At 39.1% G+C, this 19,056-nt stretch overlaps 1 protein-coding gene across 2 annotated transcripts in view; it reads right to left on the bottom strand.

Annotated features, from left to right (window-relative positions):
- Positions 1-19,056, bottom strand: part of DTNBP1 (dystrobrevin binding protein 1) — a 168,716-nt gene that overhangs the window by 138,743 nt on the left and 10,917 nt on the right. The window contains exons 3-4 of one of the 2 annotated variants that reach the window (XM_037037989.1): positions 10,152-10,202; positions 1,682-1,742 (exon numbers count right to left, since the gene is read on the bottom strand). In XM_037037989.1, the coding sequence (XP_036893884.1) occupies positions 1,682-1,742; positions 10,152-10,202 (112 nt within the window). The remainder of the gene's footprint in view (positions 1-1,681; positions 1,743-10,151; positions 10,203-19,056) is intronic. The other variant, XM_037037990.1, reaches the window with a different exon arrangement.

The raw sequence follows: 19,056 nt of genomic DNA on the forward strand, positions 1-19,056 counted from the left end.
TTCTTTCATTTAGGGCCTGTTTCTTGGTTTTCCCATTTTGGCTGCCTCTTTGTTTTTATTCTATGTAATAGGTAGATCAGGAAGACTCTGGTCTACCTATTACATAGAAACTCTGCCTGTGACTGGCCCTGGGCAACCTGTCTGAAGTTATCAGCGGTCCACAGCATGCGGCTCCCTCTGTTGGGCCTGGGCAGAAAGAACCAGGCTGTGTGAGAAGGCTAGCTCTTACTAGCACCAGGCCAGGGGGAGGGTCTAAAGTCTTGAGTCTGAAGGATCAGCCTCTGTCCGCAGGCTTTCTGTAAGGTTAATCAGTGAATGTCTTCCAGCTATACTCTTCAGCAGCAGGGCTTAAACTGCACAGGGTGGAGCAGAGTAATTCCTGCAGGTGGGGCTATTGCTTCCCCTCAGGTTGATGTCACTCTGAGAGGAGTGCTCTGCCTGAGAAAGATGGCTTCTGCAGTATGGGGAATGACTCAGCACAGGGATCCTGGTGGCTATTCCTTCAGCTCTCTCCCCAGAATCAACATCCCCAGACTCTCCTCAAATGTCTCTAGCCTACTCTACCCTCCCTCTGCTGGAGCCCACGGTAAGTGGCTACAATGGAATTTCGTGCATTGGACATTTAAGAGACTCTCTGAGTCTCCAGCTGTCTCTCCCTGGTGGACAGAAACCCTGTTGCTTTTCACAGCTTTATGTTATCTGGGTTCCTTTCCTGGTTCTGGTGCTATAGGCCGGGGATCCCAACTTGGGGTTTAGACCCACACTTCTCAGGGAGAACCCCTCAGCTGTTGAAATATCCCTCCAGAACTTCAGCTGCTACCTGTGGGAGCTTAGCCAGCCCTCTCACACTTCCTCCACACTCCCTACCCTTCTTGTTGTGGTGAAGTGGTTCCTTCTGTCTGTCCGCAATTATAAGGCTTCTAAAAAGAACTCCAGCTAGTGTTCAGCTGGTTATTCAGGATGGTTTTTCTATAATTTAGTTGTAATTGCAGTTTGGTCCTGGAAGGAGGTTAGTGTCGCTTCCACTTACTCCTCCACCATCTTGGCCCAACCCAGGAAATTAGTGATTTTAGACAGATTGAGCAAAGTTAAGCTTTTGGACAAATAATAAGAAATTCTTTTTTAAAATCCTCACCCAAGGATATGTTTATTGATTTTTGAGAGAGAGAAAGGAAGAGAGTAAAGGACAGACAGACAGACAGACAGACATCAAAATGAAAGAGAAAAATCGATGGCCTGCTTCCTATACACTTCCCAATCGGGGATTGTACCTGCAACTTAAGACTGTGCCCTGAGTGGGAATGAAACCTGCTAACCTTTTGGTGTATGGGACAATGCTACAACCAACTCAGCCACTAGGCCAGGGCACCAAATTATTAAATAGTGTGTAAAAAGAAATTACACCTGATAATTTACTTACATATGCAAAGGCATCAAACCCAAATTCAAAACATTATACTTAGATGACCCAAGTATTTCCTTGTGACTTGACAATAAAAGTCATAACTCCCTAAGCCTAACTAAGCTACTTGTCAGGAAAATGTGCACTATTTAGGAAGTTTCATAATCAATTGCTCAATTCAATTTCAGATACCCTGCAAAATATTTTAATACAATACAAATTTAATTTCTTAAAAACTAGCATATCTTACAAGTATAAGATTAGCTAATAATTCTTTACCTCTCCAGCACTTGCACATTCCTTGGCTCTCCTGTGAAGTGCAGCCCATGTATCTTCATACCTAAGAACAGAAAAAAGTAATTCAAAATGCAAAATTTAAAAAAAAAATTTCATGCTTTAAAACATTAAAAAACTATCTAAAGATGAGCCTAGAACACCCTATGGTGTCTGAAAACAAAGAACTAAAAATATAATGGGGATATGTCACAAGGGCACAGAAGTCAACTTGAAGGGGCATCCAATGGCTAAACTGAGGAAATCTTGAACACTACAATAAATGATACTAATGGGTTATAACTCAAAAATTAAACAAACAGCCCTGGCTGGTGTGGCTCAGTTGGTTCGGCATCTTCCCTCAAACCAAAAGGTCACCTGTTGAAATCCCAGTCAGGGCACATGCCTGGACTGCAGGTTCAGTCCCTGGATGGGGTGCATGTGGAGGGCAACCAATTAATGTTTCTCTCTCATATCGATGTTTCCCTCTCTTTCTCCCTCCCTTCTCCTCTCTCTAAAACTAAATAAATAAAATTTAAAAAATATTAGCCTTAGCTGATGTGGCTCACTGGACTGAGTGCCAGCCTCTGAATCAAAGGGTTGCCAGTTCAATACCCAGTCTAGGGCTCATGCCAGGTCCCAGCACGTGGTGCAAGAGGCAACCACACATTGATGTTTCTCTCCCTGTCTTTCTCCCATCCTTCCCTTCTCTAAAAATAAAGAAAATCTTTTTTTAATGTTTTAAAATTAAAAAATTAAACATCCATGAGATCATAATGATTTAACTAATTAAAAAATAATAGAGAAAATCAACAAAACCAAAAATTGATTCTTCAAAAGATTAACAAAAGGAAAACTTTAGCTAGACTAAGAAAATAAGACAAATAACTTTAGAAACAAAAAGAGATGCATTGTTATCAATTTTACAAAAGTAAAAAGAATTATAAGAGACTACTATAGATAACTGCATGCCAACAAATTAGACAAACTGGATGAAATGAACAAATTCCTAGAAACACAAAACCTACCAAGACTGAAACCCAAACAAACAGAAAATATGAATAGAACCATCAAAAAGAAACTAAAAGACAAAAAAAGTTATATTGAAACAAAAATACAGGAACACGATATACCAAAAAGTATGCAGTTAAAGCAGCTCTAAGAGGGAAATTTGTAGCAATAAACACCCACATTAAGAAGCAGGAAAGACCTCCCCAAAACAACCTAATGCTATGCTGTAAAGAACTAGTAAAAGAATAAAACTGAACCTAGCAGGAGGAAAAATAATAATAAAAATCAGAGCAGAAATAAAAGAAACAGAGAACAGAAAAACAACAGAAAAGACTAACCAAACTATGAGCTGTTTCTTTGAAAAAAATAAAGACAAATGACACCTTTAGTTCAACTCACCAAGGAAGAAAAAGAGAGGACCCACCCTGGCTGGTGTGGCTCAGAAGACTGAAGACCACCTGCAAACCAAAGGGTTGCCAGTCTGATTCCCAGTCAAGGGACATGCCTCCTCAGTTCCATGCCATGTCTCCAGGTGGGGGCAGGCGAGGGGTAACCAATTTATGTTACTCTTGCACATTGAGGTTTCTGTCCCTTTTTCCCCCTTCCTCCCCTCTCTCTAAAAATAAATAAATAAAATCTTTTACAAAATGAGCAGACCCAAATCAACAAAATTATAAATGAAAAAGAATATATTTCAACTGACACTCCAGAAATACAAAGGATCATAGGAAGCTGGTATGAACAGCTATATGCTAACAAACTGGACAAGCTAAAAAACATTCTTAGAAACATACCAACTATCAAGACTTAGTCAGGAAGAAACAGAAAGTCTGCACAGACCAATTACTAGTTAGAGGGTTGAATCAATAATCAAAAATGCCCCAATGAAGACAAGTCTAGGATCTGACGGCTTCACTAGTGAATTTTACCAAGCATTTTAAAAAAAGGGTTAATGTAAGACCTTCTCAAACTGTTCAAAAAAAGATCAAAGAGGAGTACCAGTCTCAAACGTATTTTATGAAGCCAGCATTACCCTCATACCAAAGGCAAAAAAAAAAAAAAAGAGAGACACTAACAGAAAAGAAAATTACAGACCAATATCCCTGGTGACTATATTGATAGATGCAAAAATTCTCAATAAAATACTAACAAAACAAATTCAGCTGCACATCAAAAGAAACAATCTCCATTATCAAGTGGGATTTATACCTCAGATGCAAGGGTGGTTTAACATCCATATATCAATTAGTGTGATAAATTACATTAACAAAATGAAAGAAAAAAATTGTATGATCATCTTAATAGACATAAACCATTTGACAAAATCCAACATCTGTTCATAACAAAACTCTTAATAAATTAGGTATACAAGGAATGCATGTCAAAATAATAAAGGCATGGCTAACATCATATTCAATGGTGAAAGTTGACAGCTTTTCCTCTCAGATAAGACAAAGGTACACTCTCACCATTCCCAATCAACATGATACCAGAAGTCCTTGCCAGAGTAATCAGGCAGGAAATAAAAGGTATAAGAATTGTAAATAAAAAAATAAAATTGTCTCTATTTGCATATGGCATTTTATATATAGAAAATCCTGAAGACTCCACCAGAAAGTACTAGACCTAACCAATAAATTCAGTAGAGTTTCAGGATAAAAAATTAACATAGAAAAATCAGCAGTGTTTCTATGCACTAACAACAAATTACCTGAAAAAATAAAGAAAATAATCCCACTTACAATAGCATTAAAAATAATAAAATACTGAGGAATAAACTTAACCAAGGAGGTGGAAGATCTCTACTCTGAACAAGCCAATGATGTAAGAAATCAAAGAAAACAAAAATAAATAGAATATATCCTGTGTTCATGTACTAGAAGAATTAATATTGTTAAATGCCAATGCTACCAAAGTCATCTATTGAATCAATATCATACCAATAAGATTCCACTGGCATTTTTCACAGAAGTGGAAAAGACAATCCTAAAATTTATAAGGAATGACAAAAGACCCTAAGCAGCCAAAGCAATCCTGAGAAAGAAGAAAAAAGAAGGAGGCATCACACTTGCTAATGCAAAGCTATTCCATAAAGCAGGGGTACCAAACTCATGTTCACCAGGGGCCACATCAGCCTTGCTGTTGCCTTCAAAGGGCCAAATGTACTTGTAGGACTGTATAAATGTAACTATTCCGTACCTAGGGGCAAGGAGCTCGACGCTGTCACTGGGTAGAAACAAGGTGCCAGGCCAGATAAAATGAGGTAGAGGGCTGGATTCGGCCCATGGGCCTCGTGTTTGCCACCTGTGCCATAAAGCTGTCACAATCAAAACAATACAGTATTCACATGAAAACAGACCAATAGATCAATGGCACAGAATTGATAGCCCAGAAATAAACCTAGTATTATACAGTCAACTAATGTTTGACAAGGAAGCCAAAAGTACTCAGTGGAGAAAAGATAGTCTCTTCAATAAAGTGTTGGGAAAACTGGATAGCCACACGTAAAAGAATGAAATTCTTATGCTACTCACCAAAATTAACTCAAAATGTATTAAAGACTTGAATATAAGACATGAAACCATGAAGCTTGAAGAAAACATGAAAAAGAAGCTCCTTGATAGGGATCTTGGCAATGATTTTTTAGATATGACACCTAAAGCATGAACTACAAAACTGAAAATAACAACTAGTATTATATCAAACTAAAAATGCTTCTGCACAGCAAAAGAAACAATGAAGTAAAAAGCCCACAAAATCAGGAAAAATATATGCCAGCCATATATCTGATAAGATGTTAGTATCCAAATTACATAAGGAACTCACATTACTCAATAGCAAAACAAACAAACAAACAAACAAATAATGCAATTTTAAAATGTGCAAAAGACCTGAACAGACATTTTTCTAAAGAAGATAATATCATACGAATGGTCAATGGGCACATGGAAACATGCTCAACATCACTGAAAACCAGGGAAATGAAAAGCAAAATCACATTAAGATATTACCTTCCTTGTTAGAATGGCCATCAACAAAAAGACAAGACAGAAAATGCTGGTGCCCTTGTAGATTAACCAGAAAATACCTAAGCCAGACAAAGATACAACAAGAAAACTACAGATGCAGCAGAGCGGCAGCTGGTAGACCCCGAGTGCACAAGGCAGCAGCAGGCAGACTGAGTGAGGCAGCACACTGTGGAGGGGTGCAGCGCACAAGGCTGCTGGCGGACCAGGCAGTCCCACATTCACGCTCAGATAAACCAGGGGAACACTTCTCCAAAATCAGAAACAAGACAAAGATGCCCAGTTTTGCTTCTTCTATTCAACATAGTACTGAAAGATCTAGCCAAAGCAATTAGGCAAGAAAAAGAAATAAAAGGCATCCAAATTGAAAGGGAAGAAGTAAAATTGTACCTGTTCACAGAGAATATTATCTTATATGTAGAAAACCTTAAAGGTTCCACAAAAAAATCCTGTTAAAACTAATAAGTGAAGTCAGCAAAGCAGAACAGAAATATCAACACACAAACTAAGCTGCATTTTATATACTAACAATGAATAATTCAAAAAAAGAAATATAGAAAATAATTCCACTTAAAATAGCATCAAAAAGGAATATAGGAATTAATGAAACATGTGAAAGACTGTAATAAAAAGTACAAAACACTGTTGAAAGAAGAAGACAAAATAATGGAAAATATCCCATGGTTAAAAAGACTTAATATTGTTAAAATGCTGTTATTAATACCCAAAGTGATCTACAATTTCAGTGCAATTCCTATCAAAATCCCAATGACATTCTTTGTAGAAGTAGAAAGAAATCCATTCAAAAATTCATATGAAATCTCAAGAAATCCTAAATAGCCAAAACAATCTTGAAAAAAAGAACAAAGTTGAAGGACTCATAATTCCTGATTTCAGAGCTTATTATGAAGTTATAGTAATCAAATCAGAATGGTACTGGTATAAAAACAGACAAATAGATTGATAATTTCTGGGAGAGCCCAGAAATAATCCCTCACATATACGGTCAAATAAGTTTTTATAAGGGTGCACAGACTATTCAATAAGGAAAGGACAGTCTTTTCAACAAATGATGCTTGAAAAGCTGGATATCCAATTGCAAAAGAATGAAGCTGGACCCTTACTTAAAACTATATACAAAAATTAACAAAAAATGCAATCTGGACTTCTGCCAAGATGGAGGCATAGGTGGAAACACTGTGCCTCCTCTCACAACCAAGTTTAAAGTCAACAAAGTTTCAGTAACAAAAACGTAGCCAAAACACAGAAAATTGAACTATACGGAAGTCTGACAACAATGAACCATTCAGCCAGACCAGTAAGAGGGCAGAGTCAGCAGCAGAGCAGGGTCGGGCAGGAAAGATCCCCCAACCTAGGTGCGCAGGCAGCCATGGGCAGATCCCAGGTGTGGGGTAGCAACAGGAGGACCCAGTGAGGGCGCAAGGCAGCAGGCTGACCGTGGTCACACATTCGCACGCAGATAAACCAGCGAAGGAACGAGCAGTGAGACAAACTACGCAGGCTCTAGCGGCGGGAAGCAGCAGAGGGGACCGCCATTGCCCCTCTTGGACCCCGCGCCCACATACAGCGTCACAACCCAGCAACTGGGTTGCCCTGCCCTGGTGAACACCTAGGGCTCCACCCCTCATACATAACAGGCACGAACAGATCAAAATATGGCTCAAGAGGAACTCAAAGCCTCAGAGCCTACAATTTCAAGTGACCAAGAAATAGCCAACCTTTCAGATGCACAGTTCAAAATACTGGTGATCAGGATGCTCACAGAATTGGTTGATTTTAGTAACAAATAAGAGGAACATATGAAGGCTAAATTAATTGAAATGAAGGGAAATGCACAGGAAACCAATAGTGATGGAAAGAAAACTGGGACTCAAATCAAGGGAGTGGACCAGAAGGAAGAAAAAAGTGACCAAACAGAAAAGTATGAAGAAACAAGAATTCAAAAAAATGAGGAGAGGCTTAGGAACCTCCAGGACATCTTTAAATGTTCCAACATCTGAATTATAGGGGTACCAGAGGGGGAAGAGGAAGAGCAACAAGTGGAAAACTTATTTGAACAAATAATAAAGGAGAACTTCCCCAGTCTGGCAAAGGAAGTAGACTTCCAGGAAATTCGGGAAGCTCAGAGAGTCCCAAAGAAGTTGGACCCAAGGAGGAACACGCCAAGGCACATCATCATTAGATTAGCCAAGATTCAAATGAAGGAGAGAATCCTAGAAGCAGCAGGAGATAAGAGGACAGTTACCTACAAAGGAGTGTCCATCAGACTGTCAGCGGATTTCTCAAAAGAGACCTTACAAGCAAGAAGGGGCTGGAGAGAAGGATTCCAAGCCATGAAAGGCAAGGACCTACATCCAAGGTTGCTCTATGCAGCAAAGCTTTCATTTAGAATGGAAGGGCAGATAAAGTGCTTCTCAGATAAGGTCAAGTTCAAGGAGTTCATCATCACCAAGCCTTTATTATTATGAAAGGGGGAAAATGTTAAAGGGACTTATCTAAGAAAAAGAAGATAAAAAACACATACAGTAAAATGACAGAAAACTCACAATTATTAACAACCACACCTAAAACAAAAAGAAAAACAAACTAAGCAAACAACTAGAATAGGAAGAGAATCACAGAAATGGAGATCACATAGAGGGTTAGCAACAGGGGAGTGGGAGGAGGAGAGAGGGGGAAAAGGTACAGCAAATAGATAGCATAGATGGTAGGTAGAAAATAGATAGGGGGAGGGTAAGAATAGTATGGAAAATGTAGAAGCTGGAGAACTTGTAAGTATGACACATGGACATGAACTAAAGGGGGAGAATGTCAGTGGGAGAAGGTGTGCACGGTGGAGGGGAGTGAAGGGGTGAAAATGGGACTACTGTAATAGCATAATCAATAAACTATATTAAAAATATTAAACAAATTAGACTATCAAAATTAAAACTTGTACACCAAAGTACACAATCAACAGAGTCAAAAGGCAATTCATAGAAGGGGGAGGGATATTTGCAAATCATGTATCTGATAAAAGATTAATATCCAGAATATGTAGAGAACTCCTAAAACTCAACAATAGGAACCACCACCCTATCCAAAAATGGGCAAAGGACTTGAATATACGTTTTTCTAAAAATACACAAATGGCCAATAAACGTAGGAAAAGATGATCATCACCATCATCAATCATTAGGAAAACACAAATCAAAACCACAATGAGATACCACCTAACACTAATCATAATATCTACAAAGAAAGAAATAAAAAAACTGAAGAAATAAGTTTTGGTGAGGATGTGGAGAAGAGGGTACTGTTGTGCATTGCTGTGGGAATATAAAATGGTACAGCTGCTATATGTTAAATAGTGTAGTAGTTCTTTATAAAATTAAACATAGAATTCACATATGATACCGTAATTTCTGGTAAATACCCCAAAAACCTGCAGGTCTGGAGGAGTATTTGTGCACCCATGTGCACTGCAGCATTACTCACAACAGCCAAAGGTGGAAGCCACCCATGCGGTCATTAAAGGATGCATGCACAGGAACAATACAGTATACAGTCAGGTGTCACTTAACAATGGAGATGTGTTCTGGGAAATGCATCACTGGCAATTTTGTCACTGTGCTAACAGGAGTGTACTTACACACACCTAGATGTTATAGCCCACTGCACAGCTGGACTATATGAGATAGCCTATTGCTCCTAGGCTATACAAACCTGTACAGAATGTTACGATACTAATTACTGTAGGCAACTGTAATGCAACTGTGTTTGTGCATCTAAACATAGAAAAGGTACACTAAACATATGGTATAGAAGATAAAAATGGTGGCCCTGAACAGGGCACTTACTGTGTGCAGAGCTTGCAGGACTGGAAATTGCTCAAGATGAGTGAGTGTAAAGGGAAGGAAAGGGGCCAATGGTGAGTTGTTGTTTAGCAGGCAGACTTTTGGTTTTGCAAAATAAAAAGAGTTTTGGAGATTGGGTGCAAAACAGTGTAAGTGTACTTAACACTATTGAATTGTACACTTAAAAATGGCTGAGATGGTAAATGTCATGTGTATTTTGTCACAATTTTTAATTATCAAAAAATTGTGATTTAGATATCTGCTATTTAAAATGGTTTTTCTTCAACTCAATATTAGTTTTAAAGAGAAAAGACTTTCTTGTGATAAAGAAACCATGAGCATAATAAGAACCTATAATAAGTACTGACTAGTAAATACAATATGGATCAATCTGCTCAAAGTCTTAATGGCCTTTGTACTAACCTGCAAAAAGTAAAAGCCCCTCATGAAGTAATCATTCCCAATCATCATGTTCAGATAAAATTTAGTTGTTTTAAGGTTTCCATCTGCCAAATTATAAAATATTTTTAGAGAATAAAATAGTCAGAAGCATAATGGTCTTATTTAAATGAAAATGCTTACCTGCTAAGTAGTTCTAGTCCAGCAGAGTATTTGGGCAAAGAGGAAACCGTCCTGCCAAAAGAAACACTCATTTTACTTAGGAAAAGAAGTTACACACAGGGATTTTGACACTGTCAATTGTAATGTAAAATATTTAAAATGGCAACTTGCCTAAACTTTTCGAGAAATATACAAACTTCCAAATAAAGCAATATACCATAATATCTCTATCAACCATCACTTTGCCCTATAGATTATTTTCAGAACTAATAATATAATAAATACTTTAATATAGGGCAAAATAAGAATTTTTAAGAGAAGTTTATGATTTCTAGATTTAAAGTGAAATTTGGTCATATGCTTTACTTTATTAAAAAATGACGCCAGCTGGCAGCAAGACGGCAGTGGAGTAGGAGAGTCTATCTCACAATGCCTCCCAGAACCAAGCTGAAAATAAAAATAAAGGGGGAACATCCACCGGAAATAAACAACTGAGGACAACAGGAGGAGGAGATACTTAACCAAGGGTGGGTGGAAACCACCTCACAGGACCAGGAGAAAGGGCAGGGATTCTAAAGGGGCTGGCACTGCTTTACAGGCAGCCACCAGCAGATTTTATGGGTGGCAGCTGAGGCGGCCGGCCGCACAGCTGAGGGAGCTTCACCCAGAGAGGAGTGAGGCCTGGACCTAAGACCCGGCTCCCAAGTACAAGCACCAGTGTTGGGATCGCCCACCCATGAAGCATTCAGTGATGAAAGGCCATGGATTTCTTTTGCCTAACGGAGAAAGATGGATCCCACTGGAGAGAGAGCCACCATTTTTTTTCTTTTTCCCCCTTTCTTTTGTTCTAAGGGGCTAACACACAGAACTCGCATTCCCGGCCACTCCCCTTTAGCTCAGGCAAAGGGAGGGCAGCACTGTCTGCACTGGGGTGAGGAGAATCAGGAGTGGGAGGCTTGAGGGAGAGCCATAGGGAGCTGCTGTTGGGTTCCTGTTGCTGCGATAGAACACCATACCGTAGCAGCCATTTTTCTTGAGAAGAGCAAGCCCCTCCCAGGGTAAAAAAAAATTTTCCCGTCCTGTGGGGAAACCCACTTGCCCCAGCCTCTGTAAGCCTCCTAGCCTCATCTGGGATGCCCCTTGCCACACTCTTTGAAATCCTGCTTGCCCCAACCAGCATCTTTCTTACTTGCCCCCAACCTGTACCTTATCCCCTGCCAAAAAGATAGCAACACAGGCAGATTCAGGGGTATTAGAGACTGGATACCCCTGTCCAGTCTCTAGCTCCTTTTCTGGGGATATATCCCTTTCTTTCAGTTGGGGGTTGTTTCGTTGTTTCCCCATTTTAGGGGACTCTTTTTGTTTGTTTCTATGTATTAAATTGATCTTTTTTTAAAAAATATTTTATTTATTTATCTTTAGAGGGGAAGGGAAGGAGAGAAGGAGAGAAACATCAATGTATGGTTGCCCTTTGTGCATCCCCTGCTGGGAGTTGGCCTGCAGGGAACCGGCCTGCAACCCAGGCATGTGCCCTGACTGGGAATCGAACCGTGATCGTGTGGTTCGCAGGCCCGTGCTCAATCCACTGAGCTACACCAGCCAGGGCTAAATTGATCTGGTTTGACTCCCTGACTTCATGGGGCCGCCTTCTGTGGTAGGAGTCCTGTGAAACTCAGTGGCTCAGTCTCGTTGATCTCCTGAGCGGGATGCTCAGGAGACTGAGCATAGAGACTGGTTTTAGGGCGCAACCATTCCATAAACTCTCCTAGGAAACACACCATTGCTTCCCCCTCACAGGAGAGCCTAGAAATACCATCAGACCCAAATTCTTGGCTCTGGAGGCCCCACCTGTTACCCTACTAGGGGCTTAATCCTGCAGAGTTCAGGAAATAATCTGGGACAGTCTCAGATGTGTGAACACATCCACCATCTTCCCTGAAGTCTGAATGGCACCTTCCACAGCAGATCCAGGGGTCCCGCCCTCCCAGTTTGATCAGAAGCCCTCTCAGAAACAGACAGGGCAGCAGCTACACTAACGGCAAGATAGCAAGAGGTAACTATGCTGCTTTCTGCTGCTAGTGGAACCCAACCCTGTGCCTAGGGCCGATAAACAGCTAGCAACACAGTGCAGTGAGGACCACCCTGGATGCAGCCAAGCATGGAGGAGACAGCCACAGGATGTGAATCGCTTTTAGCTTCAAACAGGCTGCCTAGAGCTACATGGGGAAAACACAGACATCAGTTTATACCAGCTTCAGAAAACCAGAGGCGTATCCAAAAGGAGAAGCCAGCAGACAAGCACTAAACTCTACCTCAGTCTTTTTCATTATATGCCTTTTTTTCTTTTGTATAGATTTTTAATATTTTCTTCAATTTTTCACTATTTTTTATTTCAAATCTCTTATTTTATGCTTCCCCTTTCTTACTGCATTTTGTCTTCTTCCTCTTCTTTCTTATTTTTGTTGTAAATATTATCTTTTCCCTTTCTTCTCCTTGTTTCTATTCGTTACTCTTACTGTTTCTCCTCCCTCTATCCTCTCAAAATCATTTGTCTTTCCTTTAGTCCTCTCATATTCATTTTTTATTTCTTATGATATTATTACTCTCTTTCCGCCTTTATGCACCTCTACAACAGCACACAAGACATGAGGAGGCTGAAACTCTGTCAGCCAGCCAAAGGGAAGACCACAAATGCATGAGCCAACAACCAAAACCCCAAAACAATAAAAGAGCTCACATAAACTGCACAAAGGGCATCCCTAGAGCATCCCGCTCAGGAGATCAAGGAGACTGAGCCACTGAGTTTCACAGGACTCCTACCACAGAAGGCGGCCCCATGAAGTCAGGGAGTCAAACCAGATCAATTTAATACATAGAAACAAACAAAAAGAGTCACCTAAAATGGGGAAACAAAGAAACAACCCCAATTGAAAGAAAGGGATATATCCCCAGAAAAGGAGCTAAGTGAAATTGAGGCAAGCAGTTTACAGACAGAGAGGTTTAAAAAATGGTTGTAAGGATGCTAAAGGAGCTTAGTGAGAACTTGCAAGGAACTTATTAGAGCTACAAGGATCCTAGTTAGATCTACATCAGTGTGGAAAAGGACATAGAAACTATTATTAAGAACCAGGTGGGGAGCTTGCCGCCAAGATGGAGATGTAGGCAGATACGCTTCACCTCCTCACACAACCAAAGGAGGGATAATAACCAATTTAAAAACAAAAACCAACCAGAATTTCCAGAAAATATAATTATATGGAAATCAGACAACCAAGGAGTTAAAGAAGAAACATTCACCCTGACTGATAGGAGGGGCAGACAGGCAGTCGGGGCTGAGAGGACCCCTGGCAAGGTAGCAACTGGTGGACTGGGTGGGCAAGGCGGTAGCTGGCAGACTGGGTTGTCCCATATTCGTCTGTGGATAAACCAGGAGGAACTGCAGACAAACCAGTTGTCACTGGGGAGCGAGGCAAACCATACAACCCAGGGTTCAAGCATGGGAAAAGAAAGCCTCAGAACCTCTTGCTATAAAAATCTGGGTTTGTGGTAGTGAGAAAAACAGGCAGTCTCATAGGAGAGTCCATTGGAGGGGTCCATGGTGTCCTAGAACACACACAAACCCATCCGCCTGGGAATCAGCACCAGAAAGGCACAATTCACTTGTGGGGAGCACAGGCAAGTGACTGAAAGTGGGGCGAGAGCTGAGCAAGTAGCACTGTTCCCTCCCTGACCACTCCCCCGCATATAGCACCACAACATAGTGAAGTGAGTTGCTCTGCTCTGGCTAAAACTCTGCCCCTAAAACTCTGCCCCTTACAATGTAACAAGTATGCCCAGTCAAAGAAATATGGCCCCAATGAAAGAACAGATCAAAACTCCAGAGAAAGAACTAAGTGACAAGGACATAGCTAATCTATCACATGCAGAGTTCAAAACACTGGGAATCAGGATGTTCACAGAAATGACTGAGTACAAATGCAAAAGAGAGGAAGAAGTGAAGGCCATGCAAAGTGAAATAAAGAAAAATATACAGGGAAGCAACAGTGAGGGGAAGGAAACCAAGACTCAAATCAACAATATGGAACAGAAGGAAGAAATAAACATTCAACTGGAACAAAATAAAGAAACAAGAATTTAAAAAAATGAGGGGAGGCTTAGGAACATCTGGGACAACTTTAAACATGGCAACATCTGAATCATAGGGGTGCCAGAAGGAGAAAAGAAAGAGGAAGAAATGGAAAATGTATTTGAAAAAATACTGAAAAAAAAATTCCCCAATCTGGTGAAGGTAATACATATACCAGTCCGGGAAGCTCAGAGAGTCCCAAACAGCTTGGACCCAAAGAGGAACGTATCAAGACTCATCATAATTAAATTACCCAAGATTAAAGATAAGGAGAGAATCTTAAAAGCAGCAAGAGAAAAGGAGATAGTTACCTACCAATGGGTTCCCATAAGACTGTCAGTTGATTTCTCAAAAGAAACCTTAAAGGTAAGAAGGGGCTGGAAAAAAGTATTTGAAGTCATGAAAAGCAAGGATCTACATTCAAGATGACTCTATCTAGCAAAGCTATCATTTAAAATGCAAGAGCAGACAGAGTGCTTCTCAGACTAGGTAAAGTTAAAGGAGTTCATCATCACCAAGCCCTTATGATACAAAATGTTAAAGGGACTTATCTAAGAAAAAGAAGAAGAGCAAAACTATGAACAATAAAGTGACAACTATAAAAAACTGAACCTAAAAATAACAGACAAAAACAAACTAAGCAAACAACTAGAACAGGAACAGAATCACAAAAATGGAGATCACATGGAGAGTTATTAGCAGGGAAGGAGATGGGGAAGAATGGGAGAAAAGGTACAGGGAATAAGAAGCATAATTGGTAGGTGCAAAATAGACAAGGGGAGGTTGAGAATAGTATAGGAAACGGAGAAGCCAAAAATCTTATATGTACAACCCATGAATATGAACTAAGGGCAGGAGGGATGCTGGAGGGAATGGAGAGTATCAGGTGGAGGGGGAGGGATGAAGTAAAGAAACAAATGGGACAATTGCAATAGCATAATCAGTAAAATATACCAAAAGAAAAAAAACAGGTAGAAATGAAGAATGCAACATCCGAAATGAAGAATACACTAGGACTACAGGTTAGAAGAAGCAGAGGAAAGAAGGTAGGAAAAAACCACTCAGAGCAACAAAACAAGAAAATGACTCAAAAAGAACTAGGACAGTTTAAGGGACCTTTGTGACAATATTTGCACCATGGGGACACCAGAAGGAAAAAAGAGAGAGCAAGGGACAGAAAACCTTTTGAAAAATAATGAAAAAACCTTCCCCACACTGGTAAAGAAAAAACTTCAGGAAGCACAGAGTCCCAAGCAAGATGAACCTAAAGAGGCCCACTCCAAGACACATCACAATTTAAAGAGAAAAATTTAAAGCCAAAGAGAGAATCTTAAAGACAGCAAGGGAGAAATAGGTAGTAACGTACAAGGAAGCTTCAATAAGACTATCAGCTGTTTTCTCAACAGAAACACTAGCCAGAAGAGACTAGCACAAAATATACCAACTAATGAAAAGCAAGGACCTGAAACCCAGACTACTTTATCCAGCAAGGCTCTCATTTAAAATGGAAGGCAAAATAAAGCACTTGCCACATTAAAGAAAAAGATTAAAAGTACATCTCTACTAAACTAGCATTGGAAGAGATGTTAAAGAAACTGCTTTAGGAAGAAATAGAGAGAAAGAGGAACACAGGTACAAAGGGATAAAATGGCAACGAATCAATGGCAACCTAACAATACTCACCTTAAATGTAAATGGATTAAATGCTCCCATCAAAAGACACAGGGTAGCTGAATTGATAAGAGAACACAACTCACATACATGCTATCTACAAGAGTTCTACCTCAGACCAAAAGATTTACACAGGCTGAAAATGAAGGGATGGAAAGAAATATTCCATACAAAAGACATGAAAAAAAGCTGGGGTAGCAATATTTATATCAGACAAAATAGACTTTAAAAAAATGCCATAACAAGAGACAAAGGAAGTCACTACATAATGCTTAAGAAAGTAGTCCACCGAGAGGATATAACCCTTATAAACATATATGCACTCAATACAGGAGCACCTACATTATAAAGAAAATCTTGGAGGACTTTAAGAAAGAGGTTGACAGCAATACACAGCCATTGTAGGAAATTTTAACATCATACTGCCAAAAATGGATAACTCTTCCAAACAAAAAATCAAGGATACTGGGGCATTAATGACACTCTAGAACAAATGGACTTAATTGGTATTTACAGAACATTTCACCCCAAAGAAGGAAAATAAATACTCTTTTCAAACCCACTTGGATCATTTTCAAAGACAGACCACATGGTAGGACACAAAACAAACCTTAACAAATTCAAGAAAACTGGAATCATATCAAGCATCTTCTTGGATCATAATGGCTTGAAACTAGAAACCAACCTCAAGGAAAAAACTCAAAAACATTCAATACATGGTGGATGAACAACAAGTTATTAAACAATGAATGGGTTAACACTGAGATCAAGGAAGAAATCAAAAAGGATCTGGAAAAAAATGAAAATGGACACACAACAATCCAATACCTATGGGGCACAGCGAAGGCAGTCCTGAGAGGGACGTTCACAGCAACACACGCCTACCTAAAGAAGATAGAAAAATCTCAAATAAACAACCTAACCCTGCATCTAAAAGAACTAGAGGAACAACAATAAACAAAGCCCAGGTGAGTAGAAGAAAGGAAATAATCAAGATTGGAGAAGAATTAAATGACATGGAGACTAAAAAAACAATTCAAAATATCAATGAATGCAGGAGCTGGTTCTTTGACAAGATAAACAAAAATTGACCAGCCCTTAACCAGACTCATCAAGAAGAGGACCAAAATAAATAAAATCAGAAATGAAAGAAAAGAAGTAACAACGGATACTACAGAAATATGAAGGACTGTAAGAAATTACTATAAACAACTATATGCCAAGAAATTGAACAACCTAGGTAAAATGGATAATTTGTGTATTTCTAGAAAAATACAATATTCCAAAACTGAATCAGGTAGAAGTAGAAAACTGAATAGACCAATAACAACTAATGAAACTGAAGCAGTAATCAAAAAAACTCCTGACACACAAAAAGCCCTGGACCAGATGGCTTCACAGGCAAATTTTACCAAACATTCCAAGAAGAACTAACACCTCTCCTTCTCATACTATTCCAAAAAATTTAAGAAGAGGGAAGACACCCAAACTCTTTTTATGAGGCCAGTATTATTCTAATTCCAAAACCAGGTAAACATTCAACAAAGAAAATTACAGGCCAATATGTCTGGTGAACATAGATGCTAAAATCCTAATAACAAAATATTAGCAAACCAGATCCAGCAATACATTAAAAAGATCATATACCATAATTAAGTGGGATTTATTCCACAGATGCAAGGATGGCACAATATATTCACAAATCAATAACTGTAACATATTACAGAAAAAAAACTGAAAGACAAAAATTACATCGGCATACCAATAGATATAGAAAAAGCATTCAATAAAATCCAGCACCCATTTATGATAAACACACTCTGCACAGTGGGAATAGAGGGAGCATTCCTCAACATAATTGGGCCATATATGAAAAACCTACTGTCAACATCACACTCAATGGGCAAAAACTAGAAGTGTTTCCATTAAGACCAGGAACAAGACAAGGGACAAGACAAGTGGACAAGCATGTCCACTTTCATGCTCTTATTCAACACAGTACTGGAAACAAAAAGATTCCAGTTCTAGCCACAGCAATCAGACAAGAAGAAATAAAAGGCAGCCGACTGAAAAGGAAGAAGTAAAACAGTCATTATTCACAGATGACATAATAGTGGACATAGAAAATCCTATAAGCTACACCAAAAAACGACTTGATTTAAAAAGTAAATTAAGTTCAGTAACAGGATACAAGGTCAATATTCAGAAACTGATGGCATTTTTGTACACCAATAATGAACTATTAGAAAGAGAAACCAAGGGGGAAAATCCCATATACTATAGCAACAACAACAAAAAAGGTAAAATACCTAGGAATAAACTTAAACAGACATAAAAGACCTATACTCAGAAAACTATAGAACACTGAAAAGAGAAACTGAGGAAGATATAAATAAATGGAAACATATGCCCTGTTCATGGATAGAAGAATTAACATTAAAATGTGCACACTACCCTAAGTAATCTACAGATTCAACACAATTCCTATTAAAATGCCAATGGCATAGTTCACAGACAACAAATATTTCAAAAATTTATATGTAACCAAAACAAATAAAATACCCTGAACAGCCTGAGCATTCTTCAGAAAGAACAACATTGGAGGGAATACAATACCTGATATCAAACTATACTACAAGGCCACCGTAATCAAAACAGTGTGGTACTGGCATAAGAACAGACACATTGATCAATGGAACAGAATAAAGAGACCAGAAATAAAAACAAGTCTCTATGGTAGATAAATATTTGACAAAGGGGGCACAAGCACACAATGGTGTAAAAATAGCCTCTTCAACAAATGGTGTTGTGAGAACTGGACTGGATTGGACTGGACATGCAAAAAAATGAAACTAGACCACCAGCTTACACCATACACCACAATAAATATAAAGGGGGTAAAAGACTTACAAAATACAAGTTGTGATACCATAATAATCCTAGTGGAAAACATAGGCAGTAAAATTTCAGATATCCCTCATAGTGATATTTTTGCTGACACATCTCCTAGGGCAAGGGAAGTTAAGGAAAAAATAAACAAATGGCACTACATCAAATTAAAAAGCTTCTGCATCCCTAAAGAAAGCATCACCAAAGTGAAAAGGGAACTGACTGCATGGGAGAATATAT

This window comes from Sturnira hondurensis, unplaced genomic scaffold (assembly GCF_014824575.4).
Source record: "Sturnira hondurensis isolate 20B ecotype Veracruz unplaced genomic scaffold, ASM1482457v3 Scaffold0023817, whole genome shotgun sequence".
Lineage (NCBI taxonomy): Eukaryota > Metazoa > Chordata > Mammalia > Chiroptera > Phyllostomidae > Sturnira > Sturnira hondurensis.